At 39.6% G+C, this 12,835-nt stretch overlaps 1 protein-coding gene and 1 pseudogene across 1 annotated transcript in view; one reads left to right on the top strand and one right to left on the bottom strand.

Annotated features, from left to right (window-relative positions):
- The window catches only part of MID1 (midline 1), a 142,117-nt gene that overhangs the window by 83,684 nt on the left and 45,598 nt on the right, over positions 1 to 12,835 (bottom strand). The window contains exon 2 of the mRNA XM_036271502.1: positions 11,965 to 12,680. Coding sequence (XP_036127395.1) covers positions 11,965 to 12,624 — 660 coding nt within the window. The 5' untranslated portion in view covers positions 12,625 to 12,680. The remainder of the gene's footprint in view (positions 1 to 11,964; positions 12,681 to 12,835) is intronic.
- Positions 4,651 to 4,979, top strand: LOC118636030 (annotated as a pseudogene).

Below are 12,835 nucleotides of genomic sequence, written 5' to 3'. Positions count from 1 at the left end.
AAATTCTACCAACATAGTAGAAACTATAATCTGATTAAATTAAATTATTACGAGCTGTTTCATTTGTTTCAACAAGTATTTACTGCTGATAAATTACCTTGTCATTTTTAAAAATGTTCTAGTCATTGAAAAATGAGTAATCAGATACAAAAGAACTATAAAATACAGTCACTAGACTTGAGAAATGGACAAATGATTGGGGGTGGGAAGGCTTGTGCCCAAGGAATGTTTATAAAATAATATGGAATGTTATGTAATTATAAAGGAGTAGTAAAAACGATATGGAATGTTTGGGATTAAAGAATTTTATGAGATGACATGGAAAGACCTGGAGAGTATTATGCTAAGTGAAACAAGCCAAGCAGAGAAAGACAAATATCACATGATCTCACTTATTTGTGGAATATAATGAACTAAACAAACTGCTGAACAAAATTAACCCAGAGACATAGAGGTGGGGTACAGACTGACAAGCTTCAGAGGAGGGGGATTTGGGGGGAAGAGATAAACCACAGAACTTACATGCATGTATGCATGACCAATGGACATAGACAACAACACTGGGGATGGGGTGGGAGGGAAGGGAAGGAGGGTGTCAATGGGGGAAAAATGAGAAACATCTATAACAAAAACAAATTAATAAATAAAATAAAATAAAAAGTCATGCTAGGGTATCTTCGGTGAGCCAAGCGTTCGTCCTTTAAGAACAATCTGGAGTTAATAGAGGAAGTGATGGAAGGATTGAAAAGGGAGATTATTCATTTTTATTTATATAAACTTTTGTTTGTCTGACTTCCTAGAAGAACCTATATTGTCTTTATAACTGCAGAAAAGGATTCAAATTTGGAATAAAGAGGGGAAGAGATGGAGGCCCTCAGGGAATGAAATAGTAATGGGGAGAAGAGCCACTATCTTTTGCTTAGGGCTTCCCAAGGGTCAAGCATTTCAGGGTTCAAGCCTAAATTATTAGCTCTGTTTTACCAATGAGGAAAAGGGGCTTAGAGAAATTAGTTTTCTGGCCAGTGTGGCTCAGTTGGTTGGGTGTCATCCTGTGCACCAGAAGGTTGCTGGTTCAATTCTCAAATTACACACACACACACATACACACACACACAAAATCAATAAAATTAAAAAAGAGAGAGATTCTTTAAAAAGAGAGAGAGAGAGAAAGAAGTTAGTTTTGATTTTTTTTCCTCAACCTAAATTCACACAGCTTGAAAATGGCAAGTCCAGGGTGCAAGGTGAAATTAGACTCCAAACCCGTCTCAGATCATCTTCAATCATTATTACCACTTACTTTTTTAAATATGTTTTTTATTGATTTTTTAGAGAGAGATAGAAACATCAATACCAGAGAGAAATATCGATCCGCTGCCTCCTGTACACCCCTTACTGGGGATGGAGCCTGCAACCAGGCTTGTGCCCTGACCTGGAATCGACAGGGACCTCTCAGTCCACGGGAGGATGCTCAATCTATTAAACCATACCAATGGGGCCATTATTACCACTTTAAAGGAAACTTCTGTGCTCAGTCCAGGGAGCCCTTGTGAAAAGCTCATGCAAAAGTATTTTGTCTCTCCATCATCCAAGTTCTTTTTATTTCTTGCTAATTTTTTGAAGTGTGGCATGTTTGAGCCACAGTTCCTTCTGACTTAATCATAGGTGATGATTAGTTAGGGCAAGATGGGGTTCCTGGGTCTGAGCTCCCAAGCTTCAATTTCTCTAACCATAGTTAAGATATTTAATTTCCTGTGGCCTCATGTTCTGCATGATTAAGAAGGTTCCTATTTACCAAGTTTCTCCCACCCACTAGACGCTGGGCTAGACACTTGGACCTATATATTATCTCATTTAATCCTCCCAAGATCCCTAATGAGCAGGTATTATCATTCTCATATTTTTGCAGGGGATACACAGTTGCTCCAAGGATCAAATAATACTTGAAAGTGCTTTGCAAACTGTCAATCTGGAGATTTACAAATGCTAGTTACTACTCTTTGTAACAGCTGGTTCTTGGTGTTGAATCCACAAATACCCTTGAACCACACCTCAAAACAACTTAAAGCAGCATCTTGAAAGATAACTCCTCCCTCTACCCAGCCCTGGCCTACAAGAGTTTTTTCTAGAAATATGGAGGCAACATGATAGCCTTGCCTAATATGTTTTCAGATGAATTTCCAGAATAAAAGAAAAACTGGAACCCTTTCACTTAATGAATTAAACACTATAAATGGGTGAGACCATTGTTTGATGGGACCATCCAGCGTTTTACTCAACAATCCAGGGGCAAAAAAAAAGCATCTCCCTCCAAGATCCTTTGGAGGGGGTCTAACAGGTACCCTATATCTCCTACATCTTCCAGAAGCAACAGGTCATAGCAAGCATGAGTCTAAAAGCCTGCCCATTTCACTCCTCTCAGCCTTCAATATGATGACATCAACTAAGAGCAACTGAGCTCTGGACAGCCATGCCAAAAGTCAAAGGAGGAGGAAATAAACCTCTCTTATCAGGCCAGGATATTCATCCTAACACCTAAATTCGTAAATTTTGTAACAGATAAAACACGCCGACCAGCTGGCTTGACAATACAATGGCACTTCCTTCAGTTGCCTCTCACAACATCTTCCTAGAGATGGGTCCTTTCAGAGTAGAAATACCATAAACTGCTTCTGAGGCTGGATATTTACCTGACCTATTAGCCCTGTTTGAAAAGGAAACAGAGACTTCCTAGGAAAGCATATGAGGAGAGCTAACAGTCCAGCCCATGAACAGTAGACCATTAATAAGAAAGGGTCTGGCCCAGATTTTATCATGGATTGGAACCTTCATATTTCCTTTACCTGCCACTCCAAAGGAATGCACAGTGTGAATATCACTGCTTGTCCTCTCAACACTGCTTCTCATTGAAATGAGTTTTCATTTTAGCTTTCAGAATTAGGTGATTTCCAGATAGCAACACCTATGTCAGCAATTTTTTACTATTATTCATATTAAAAACTATCTCATGGATTGAATTTCATGGAACTCTTTTCATAGCCCTTTTATATACTCTTATCACAAGTTATAATTACGTCTAGACCATAGAAGCAGTGACTTATCTTTGTTATTCATTTCTGCATTCCTAGAGTTTATCCAGGGCTTATCTCATTAGCTACACACAAATATTCCTTGGGAGAATAAATAAGGGTTCTTTTCTCTTGTTTTAAAGCAAGGTTTGATGAAGCAGATAGGGGAAATATTGTTTATAAAAGCTCAAACGGTATAGAAGCTTTCATGCTTTTCATATTGTTTCAGTAATAAGAACCTAGACTATCACAGTGTGAATAAAAACCATTATTTTCCTGATCCCCCCCCCAATAAGCACTAAAGGAGATATGAGGGAGGAGGTAGATGGTCATACTCCTGTTCTATGCGTTCTGTCCCCATAGCACAGAAGAGAACATGGAGAAGAAAACACCCTAGGGCTACTACAATGGAAGGGTTGGATGCCTGCTCCTTCTGCAAGCCCCCTTCACTTCAGAGCTCTCCTCTTCCTCTAGTCCTAACCAATACCGAACCCTCTCCTTCTTCTTATTCTATAGGAGACAGCTGCAAACACACAGCCAAGGCCAGCTTCGTCCATTTTTCACTCACACGCCGAAGGCCATCTGCGACAAAAAAGGAAGCTGACCCACTAAACTTGTGATTGGTCCAGGCTGCCTGTGTGCCATGTCACCGATATTTGTCACATCTGTCTATACGTGTCTGAATGTGACAGTCATGGCACAAACTCAAATGCCAACTTCTCTCTCCTAGGAAGCAGTTGTAGGTCCTCAGTCAACACCTATGGCGTTGATTCCATCAGATAAACTAGGAACATGAAAGACTAGCTCATCCGCCATGAATTTCAAAATGGTGCCTGTTTTTAAAGCCATTTCTTTAGTCCACCACTCACTGCTTCTTAAAAGTCTATTTTACTACTTAGCTTGGTTTACAAAAGAAGGACAAATCAAAGTTTCCACTCAATTATAATTCCCTGAGGGTTGTTCAAAATTTTCCATGTCAGCCAGAAACACCAATCGACCCCATAACCACAGAGTAATTTATGATACTGTCAGGAAAGTCATGATTGGATCACACCAATGAAGTCTTTATTGTAACAGTAAATGCTCAGATATAATAATACCTTGTGTTCATGGAACGCTTACTATGTGCCAATCACTATGTTAAACACTTTACAAGCATTTTCATTTTTGATGAGAAATATAAAATATGTTTTCCTCTGTCAGCTTAAAAGCTATCTTAATGGATATAGAAACACCTTAAGTATTATGCCCAAAAGTCAAAAACATAAATTCAATAAATTTGAAGTGGACCCTGTAAATGCAGTTTTACTGGATTTTTCCAGAATGGTTATGTCACATACTGAAATAAATAAAATCTTTAGCCACATTCACTTTCTCGGGCCACTCTTATCCTCTTTATTATTGACCTAGCCAGTGTCAAGAAATGTGCCAGTCTTTCTAAGAATAACCTAATTTATGGTTTGTCAATGACATAGAATGAAAGAGACTTTCAAATATCACAGCCTTAAAAAAGAAAATATTGCTTTTTCTGCCATCTTGGACCCTGTAGAGGCCTGCTGGGAACAGGACTTCTATAAGGACAAATATGTCTGGAAGGCTGTGATCCAAGGCCATTTTTGCCGGTTATAAACTGGGTCTCAGGAACCAAAGGGAGCACACAGCTCTTCTTAAAATTGAAGGTGTTTATGCTCGAGATGAAACTGAATTCTATCTGGGCAAGAGATGTGCTTATGTAAAGCAAAGAACAACACAGTGACTTCTGGTGGCAAACCAAACAAAACCAGAGTAATCTGGGGAAAGGTAACTCGTGCTCATGGAAATAGTGGCATGGTTCGTGCTAAATTCTGAAGCAACCTTCCCGCTAAGGCCTTTGGACACAGAATTCGTGTAATGCTGTACCCCTCAAGGACTTAAATTTATTGAAAAGTAAATAAAATGGATTGGTTCTCTTGGAAAAAAAAAAGAAAATATTTAGTTAATGTAATTTCAGCAAATTGTGCTAGCTTTAACTTTGTAACTGGTCAAGATGTATTCTTTCAAAACTTTTCAACTTAAGTTCAAATACCATGCGCACATAGATACCCCTCCCTTATGTTTACTCACTTTATATATTTAAATAAAATGTAATAGTTATTTGTATATTAAGACATTCAGGAAAAAATTACCCTAAGAGCCCATTTAAGCTGCAATTACGATTCATTTGTTTTCACTTGAGCATCTCCTTTCCTCTGTGGCGTTCCCAAGGTCATCTGGGTCTATCTATGTGAACTCAGCTGCTGGCATGAAGTCCCTATACTAGCTCAAATGCAGAAAATGTCAGCATGGGACCAAGAGGTCACTGGTTCAGTTCTCAGTCAGGCACATGCCCAGGTTGTGGGCCTGATTCCCAGTGGGTGGCATGCAGGAGGCAGCCAATTGATATTCTCTCTCATTGATGTCTCTCTCCAATCAATAAAAGAAAGAACAAAATTACTTTGGTGTTACCCTATTAGAGAAGAGGAAAAATGCCTCAAACCCTTAACCTGGCATTCAAAGACTTTCGAAACCTTCTCCCAATATGACTTCCAACATTCTCTCTCCTGGCCCCTCAATCAGCACCCCGAGCTCTAGCCAGCATTGTCTAGAATCCCTCAACTGTCTTGCAGATTCCTGCCAACAGGTCTCTGCTGGCCTTGCTCCTAAAGAATGCCTCACTCTTCTTCTTTGATGCATAATCCACCGATCTGCCATGGCAGCCAAAACCCACCACCCTGAAGCAAAGTTTCTTGTCTACTCAAAACCAGAATCATCTCTTCCTCTTCTGAATCCTGAAACACTCCTAACCCACCAATTCTGCATGTCCATCAACACATGTTTATTCCTTGTTATGCCTCTGCCCTTTGCCAGGTGCTTTGGAAACAAAACTACAAAACACATTAAAGCAACAACATGAATCTTTATCTCACAGCCAAATAATACAAGCAGTGGTTGAAAAATAATTGGCACGGAGTGTACCTCCAAAGTCCACATCTAAACCACCACACTCTACCTGCTGGTTGCTAACATATATTGTAATGTTCTAACACATATTACACGCTTGCTCTGTGCCAGGCCCAATGCTGAGGGTATACATGAAACATGCTATTTTGTTCTCCCAAGTTTCTATGCAAGGAACTATATTATTGGCCGTTTTACAGATGAGTATACTGCAGCACAGGAACTTTAAGCAACATAGCCAAGAATTACATTTGTTTACACATCCACATGAGTAAAAGGTACCTTGTGTACTTGTCTGTGCATTTTCCAGAACTCTCTGAGCTTATCAAAAATGATTCCAATAATAATAAATCATCAGGCAATAATACATTCCTCTCCTCTGGTGAAGGAGAGGAGAGGGAGCTCATGAGGGGGAACAGACAGGTGAGAAGGAGAGGAAGGATGTGGCCTTGAACTTCCTGTTAAAAACATATCCCTGGAGATGTTTTCTTTTATTCCGTGTATCATAAATAATTTTGTACCAAACTAAGAAACTTAAAATATAAGTTTAACATATTTCACAAATATTTAGGAACAGTATTTTCATCACATGAGCACTTTATTTATTTTTTAGGCCTCACTTGAGGATATTTTTCTATTTATCTTCAGATAGTGTGGGAGAGAGGGAGAGAGAGGAAAGAGAGAGAGAGAGAAACATCAAGGCGAGAGAGACACATGGATTGGTTGCCTCTCGCACGACCCAACCAGGGCTGGGGACGAACTGTAACTGAGGCACGTGCTTTGACCAGAATCAAACTCGTGTCTCATTGGTCCGTGGGCCGATGCTCTAACTGGTGAGCCAAACTGGCCAGGACCACATGGGAACTTTAAAAATATATAGTGTAGGCTAAAGAATCACTCCTGTGAAATGAATGCAAGCAGAATTGCATTCTGAAGGGGCCAGGTGGAACAGGTGAGGCCCTATAACCAAAACACTTGAGGAGATATCTGACGAACTTATTTACATATTCCAATGGCATCATGTGGCAAAAGTTTCTAAGGTATACCTACCTACATTTTAGATTAAAATCTAGCCTGGAATTATTGTGAAGTAGTTTGAAAAAATATACAGGATTACACGAGGGAATGTAATATGTGAGAAAAATAAAAAAGAATGAGTGATACCAGAGAAGGTCTGGATATCTAGTAATCCGACATTATTTCTTAATAAAAGGCTTGGAAATGGTAGGTGTTATAGTCCCCTTTCTGGGAAGCCTTTCTCCATGTCTCAGGTCTGGGGTTGGTGGCCCTGCTTTGGGCAATGGTGTGCCTACTTCTACCATCAAAGAGAAAATACCTATTGGAATTCTGTACTAGACTATAAGCTCCTTGAAGGAGGGGAACTGTGTCTGCTCATACTGCTTTCACTTATTAAGCATATAACAACTTTTTCATGATCTGTTAAAAAACCTACATGCCAGATATGGTTGCTGGGAGGATAAATGAAATAATAGGTATAATGGGACTATCAAGAGTCTATCACATATCCGCATGAAACAAATGTGAATTATTCTACAATTATTTGAGATCCAGCTTATCCAAATAAACACCATTAAATTTAAGCCAACAAAATGCAATGTAGTCCAAAATAATGCTTCACGTCCAATTGAATAAAATCTAATATCTGGCTCTGCTCTTACTTAAAAATTATCTTACAGATGCTTTGTCATTTATCTGAGTGAATATCTGTAATGTCACTATGAATTTAATTTAAACATTCATGTAGAGTTAACAGTTTATCAGCATTGCAAGGATTCAGCCCTGCTGACACCTCGATTTTGCATTTCTGGCCTACGTAACTGTGAAACAATATATTCTGTTGCTTAGGCCATCTAGTTTGTGATCCCTTGTTATGGCAGCCCTAGCTAATTAATACACTGATAAACACTAAATTCTTCTCACAGACGAGGGCTTCTCAACATGGGCACTATTGATATTTGGAGCCAGATAATTCTATGTAGTGGAGATCTGACCTGCACACTATAAGATGTAGCAGCATTCCTGGCTTTAACTGGAACCTCTATCAGATGATTACAAAATTCCAATGGGGTGATCCACCGAAGCAAGCATTATAGAAATACACTCCCTTAGCCAACTTTTAAAGTCCGAATAGTAAGATAATAGTTTGAAACTTCAGTGTCAGCTAACTTGAAGTTGGGCTATGCTGAAATTGAAGGGCAAGGAAAGGTCAATTTTTCTTAGTTTGTATATTTTTATAGGTGTAACTAGAGAAAAGAAACAAGAGCTCCAACATTGTACGTTGAAACGGAAGAAAAGGAATTACTGCATTGTAATTCCTTAAAATCTCTGGAATGCATTATATTAAATTCTCTTATATGTTATGTGGTTCACAAACCAAACTTTTAATCCAAGTTTGCAAGACTGAGAGGCTTCTCAAATTCAATTGAAATGATGTAAAAAGGTCCACATTATGATATGCTCCATTTAGAGACTTATTCATTTGGCAGGAAGACTTTTCTCTTTTTAATCGTAAAATAGAGTTCAGGAAATGCTGATTTAATTTTCTCTTTGATTCAATATTTTATGAGTGCTTTCCAATGCATAGTCTCTGGAAGCATTAGATTACTGACATGATACTATTTCAGATGTTGTGGAAGATTTTATTTGCATGAATTCTACATGTTGGAATTTTTATGGGTTTTTCTCTTTTACACCTAGAAAAAAATTGTAATGTACAAAAGTGTATGCCAATTCCTTATATAAACACATGTATACTGAGACTAATATGAGTAGAAATGTCCTCCAAAGTTTAGAAATAAACTTTGTTGTAAGAAATAATTATTCTTCATAATCATAGCAGAATTGCTCTCTACTGGACTTTTACTAACAGAAGGACAAAAACAATTTCAAACAGGAGACACCTGAGTCCTTATATATCCAAAACCAGTAAAGCAAATCTATTGTCTTATCAATGAAAACATCCTCCAGTTTCTCCACACTTTTTTTTTTTAATCCTCACCAGATGAAGCTTTTTTTTTTAAATTCTCACCTGAGGACATTTTTTGCATTTATCTTCAGATAAAGCAGGAGGGAGAGAGGGAGGAAGAGGAAGGGCGGGGGGGAGAGAGAGAGAGAGAGAGAGAGAGAGAGAGAGAGAGAGAGAAACATCGATGTGAGAGAAACACATCGACTGGTCGCCACCCACACAACAGGGCAGGGGACAAACTGCCACCGAGGTACGTGCCCTTAGCTGGAACCGAACTGGGACTCTCTGGTCCATGGGTCAACACTCTAACAGCTGAGCCAAACCAGCCAGGGCCCAGACGATGCTATTTTTAAAATTGATTTTGAAAGAGAGAGAGAGAGAGAGACATCAATGTGAAAGAAAAACATCAATGTGAGAGAAACATCGATCAGTTGCCTCCCATAGGCACCACAACCTAGGTATGTGTCCTGATGGGGAATCAAACCCAGAACCTTTTGGTGTATGGAATGATGCTCCAACCAGCTGAGCCATCAAGCCAGGGCTTTCTCCACTCTATATTTGTGCCTTCACATCATCACAAACCCATTTCTGTATGAGATGTTAAAGTCTCATAAAAACACACTTACAGACGCATTTACTTTTCCAGACCAAAGTAATAATTAAGAAAAATACTCTTCCTTGGTTTTGGTCCTTTTTGGATGCTGTTACTAATCAATGCTTATATTGTTTTTTACCGAGATTTTTAAAAAGCAAGGAAGTACACATTTTCATAAATATATGATAACTGAAATACCATAGATACCCAAATGTCACATATGCTTATAATTCTTTTATTCTAACATAAGTGGCATGTTTTAGAACAAATATGCTATGCTAGTATGCTATTTATTTAAATGCTTATAAACACATCTTATGAAATTACTATAAATAAATGCTTATAAGTATTTTTTTGTTGTTGAGCAGCTATAAATGTATTTTGGTGCACCGGGTGCTGTTTATATGCCTATATTTCTGTAATTAGAAGATAAATTATACTATATTGTTAATTGTCAGGTCCTCCAGGTGACAATATCAACAACCACTAACCAATTGGCTTCATTAGACAAGTGTGTGGGGCTTATAATTGAAGAGTTTTGTTTTTATCACATAAAGGGTTAGAGTATGACAATATCGTCTCATAAATTTGGAGATGTTATATACATAATTAATAACCCCTTTGTGACAGTTTACAAGTAAAGAAGAAAACTTGACTACCGGGTTTAAATATCAAATCTGGGAGTTGTCGACTATCGAACATCATTATGGCATTTTAAGAAATGATTAATAAAAGGCAGCCTTGATCCAATCAAAGGAACATTTTTTGATAAAGGAACAAAAAGATTTGGCATGTTTACATTTTGGAAAACAAAAACACCTATGTCCAACCATCCTAAACATTTTGTTCCCAATCAAAAAGGGGATGGGGGAGATAATCTTGGTTTCTCAAATTTTATAGCCACATCAGTTCCTAAAGAATTTGTTTTGGAGGCACAATTCATACATGCATTGCCTTTGCCATCACTAACTTTTGAAGCGTGTTTCTGGCTACAGCCATACACTGCACTAGAAAACCAGTCATCATCTGTCTTCCCTTGTCTATATCACTAAATCCTTGGGCTTAACTTTCTCTCCACGTTTAAAGATGGATTTGCACTAGTTGTCATTGGACACTCTAATGAGGCATGTTGCCCAGGTGACGCCTTTGTTCCCCAAGTGACATTTGGAAGTGGGGATTCACTTCAGCATACCAACTTCCCTCATCATAACAAGAAATGAGCAAACCAAACTACAGATGTGGTCTGCTAATCCTAGTGTCACAAAATAAACTGTGAGGTCCCAGGCAATACAAGCACCCATTGGTGCTAAGGAGACCTGATAGGAACCATTTGTGAAAGGTGACGATGTGCTCTGAGTGGTAATACCCTTGTGATCATGTGATTCACTTTTTGTTTGCTCAACAAAACTGTGTGTTTTTCCCGAGAGGAAGGACTTCAATATATATTTACTCAAAGCTCTTAATTTATACTTCCTTTCCTTTTAATTGACGTCTGGTGAACTAAAATTAGCTGGTGAACATAGTATCACACTCTCTCGGCTGAGGTTGCAATAATTAGACCCACCGTCGTCTGAAGTTGAACAGACATCTGGAGACTTGGCTTATTTCCTCCCTGGTGCATTCTATCCATATTTAGAGAGAGATTTTTTAATTTGACATATAGTCATATTAATTATCATTCCCTGAGCTGCAGTTAAGTTAATAATTTCATGTGAAAAGTGAAGTTCAAACAGTCTTGCCTGGAACCTTACCAAATAAAAAACCTCCACAAAAAGAAATTCTTGCGTGAAACCCAAGATGGTCAGAGCCCTCTAGTTCACCAATGAGCTGGATATCATTTCCACCAGGAATAAAAGGTCACATGTCCTCTAAAACCCCACATTTGCTCCAGGCATTCCTCCTTCTAGTCTTTTGTTTGTGTGGTAACTAGATATAGGTACAATGTGAGCAAAATTAGTTTTCCCTGACGAGTGAGGAAAATAAATGTCCCCAAAGTGCCCCAAGTCAGATTTTATCTGCCATTCTTTCTTGATCTTGCTCTCTTTCTCTCTCTCCCTGTCCCTATGTCTCTCCCTCTCTCTCAACTCCAAGGATTGAAAATGATCCAGATTTTTCTAATTCACTCTCACCTTGACAACGCTAACATTACAAGCAGCAGTGAACTTTTACAAGCTACCCTGATTGTGTAACATTTATAGGCTGCCAGAAAACATGCTAAAACGAATCAGATCACAAAGGTGAAGAGAGAACCTTCACCTGCATGTAGCTAGCAGCGAAGACACTTTTTATTTCCATGACATTTGCTGGCAGAAAGGGGTTGGCTTAAGGCGGATCAGACTAACCTTCAATTTGTCATAGCGCTCACTCAAAGCTGCCACCTGATGATCCCGGTGCCGCCCAACCAGCTTACACAAGGCACAGATTAACTGGTCATCGGTCACACAGTACATATTCACCTTCTCGTCCTCATGCTCCAGGCACAGCAGCCCCCGGATGTGCGAGTCCGGAATTGGCTCAATCAGACGATGGCCTGTGAAGGGCTTCTTGTTTGGGTGAGTGGCTTTCAGGCACTCATCACAGTAGGACACTTCGCAAGTGACACAGGTCTTCACAGCGTCCTGGGCAGGATCCTGGTCACAGAACTGACAGAGGACTTTCTCGGCAGAGGTCATGGCGTTGGCGTCGAATGCCCGCTCTCGGCGGGTCTCGCTGGGGGAGTTGGGACCGCTCACAGATGCTTTCTGGAACCTGTCAATGATGTTCTGCAGGGTGACGTTGCGCTTCAGCCCGTCTAGACCTCGCTGACTGAGCGTGATGACATGTCGACAGGTGGGGCACTGGAAGGCGGTGATAGACTCCACAGACTCGTTGGTGGCGCAATGTGACACCAGGATACGGTGGGCACAGTTGAAGCAGAGGCTGTGTGCACAGGGTAGCAGGAGAGGGTCTTCAAAGAGCTCCAGACAAATAGGACAGGTCAGCTCCGACTCCAGTGTTTCCATCTTCAGGCACAGCTCTCCTGGGTCATCAGCAGATTCCAAGGAAGCTGATCAGCTATCTGGAAACAGAACGTGAGATCTGATTAGGCGAGAGGGGGTCAGCCATGGTGGGCTGTCAGCTTTGAATACATCTCAGAATAATTCCAAATACAACTCATGGAAGGGTAAATCTGTGTACATTCCACATAACTCTTTCTATTCACTGGGGAAATAA

The sequence above is a fragment of the Molossus molossus genome, unplaced genomic scaffold (genome assembly GCF_014108415.1).
Source record: "Molossus molossus isolate mMolMol1 unplaced genomic scaffold, mMolMol1.p scaffold_m16_p_2, whole genome shotgun sequence".
NCBI classification, from domain to species: Eukaryota; Metazoa; Chordata; class Mammalia; order Chiroptera; family Molossidae; genus Molossus; species Molossus molossus.
Note: the sequence above shows the minus strand (reverse complement) of the source record. Positions and strands in the feature narration are given on the sequence as shown.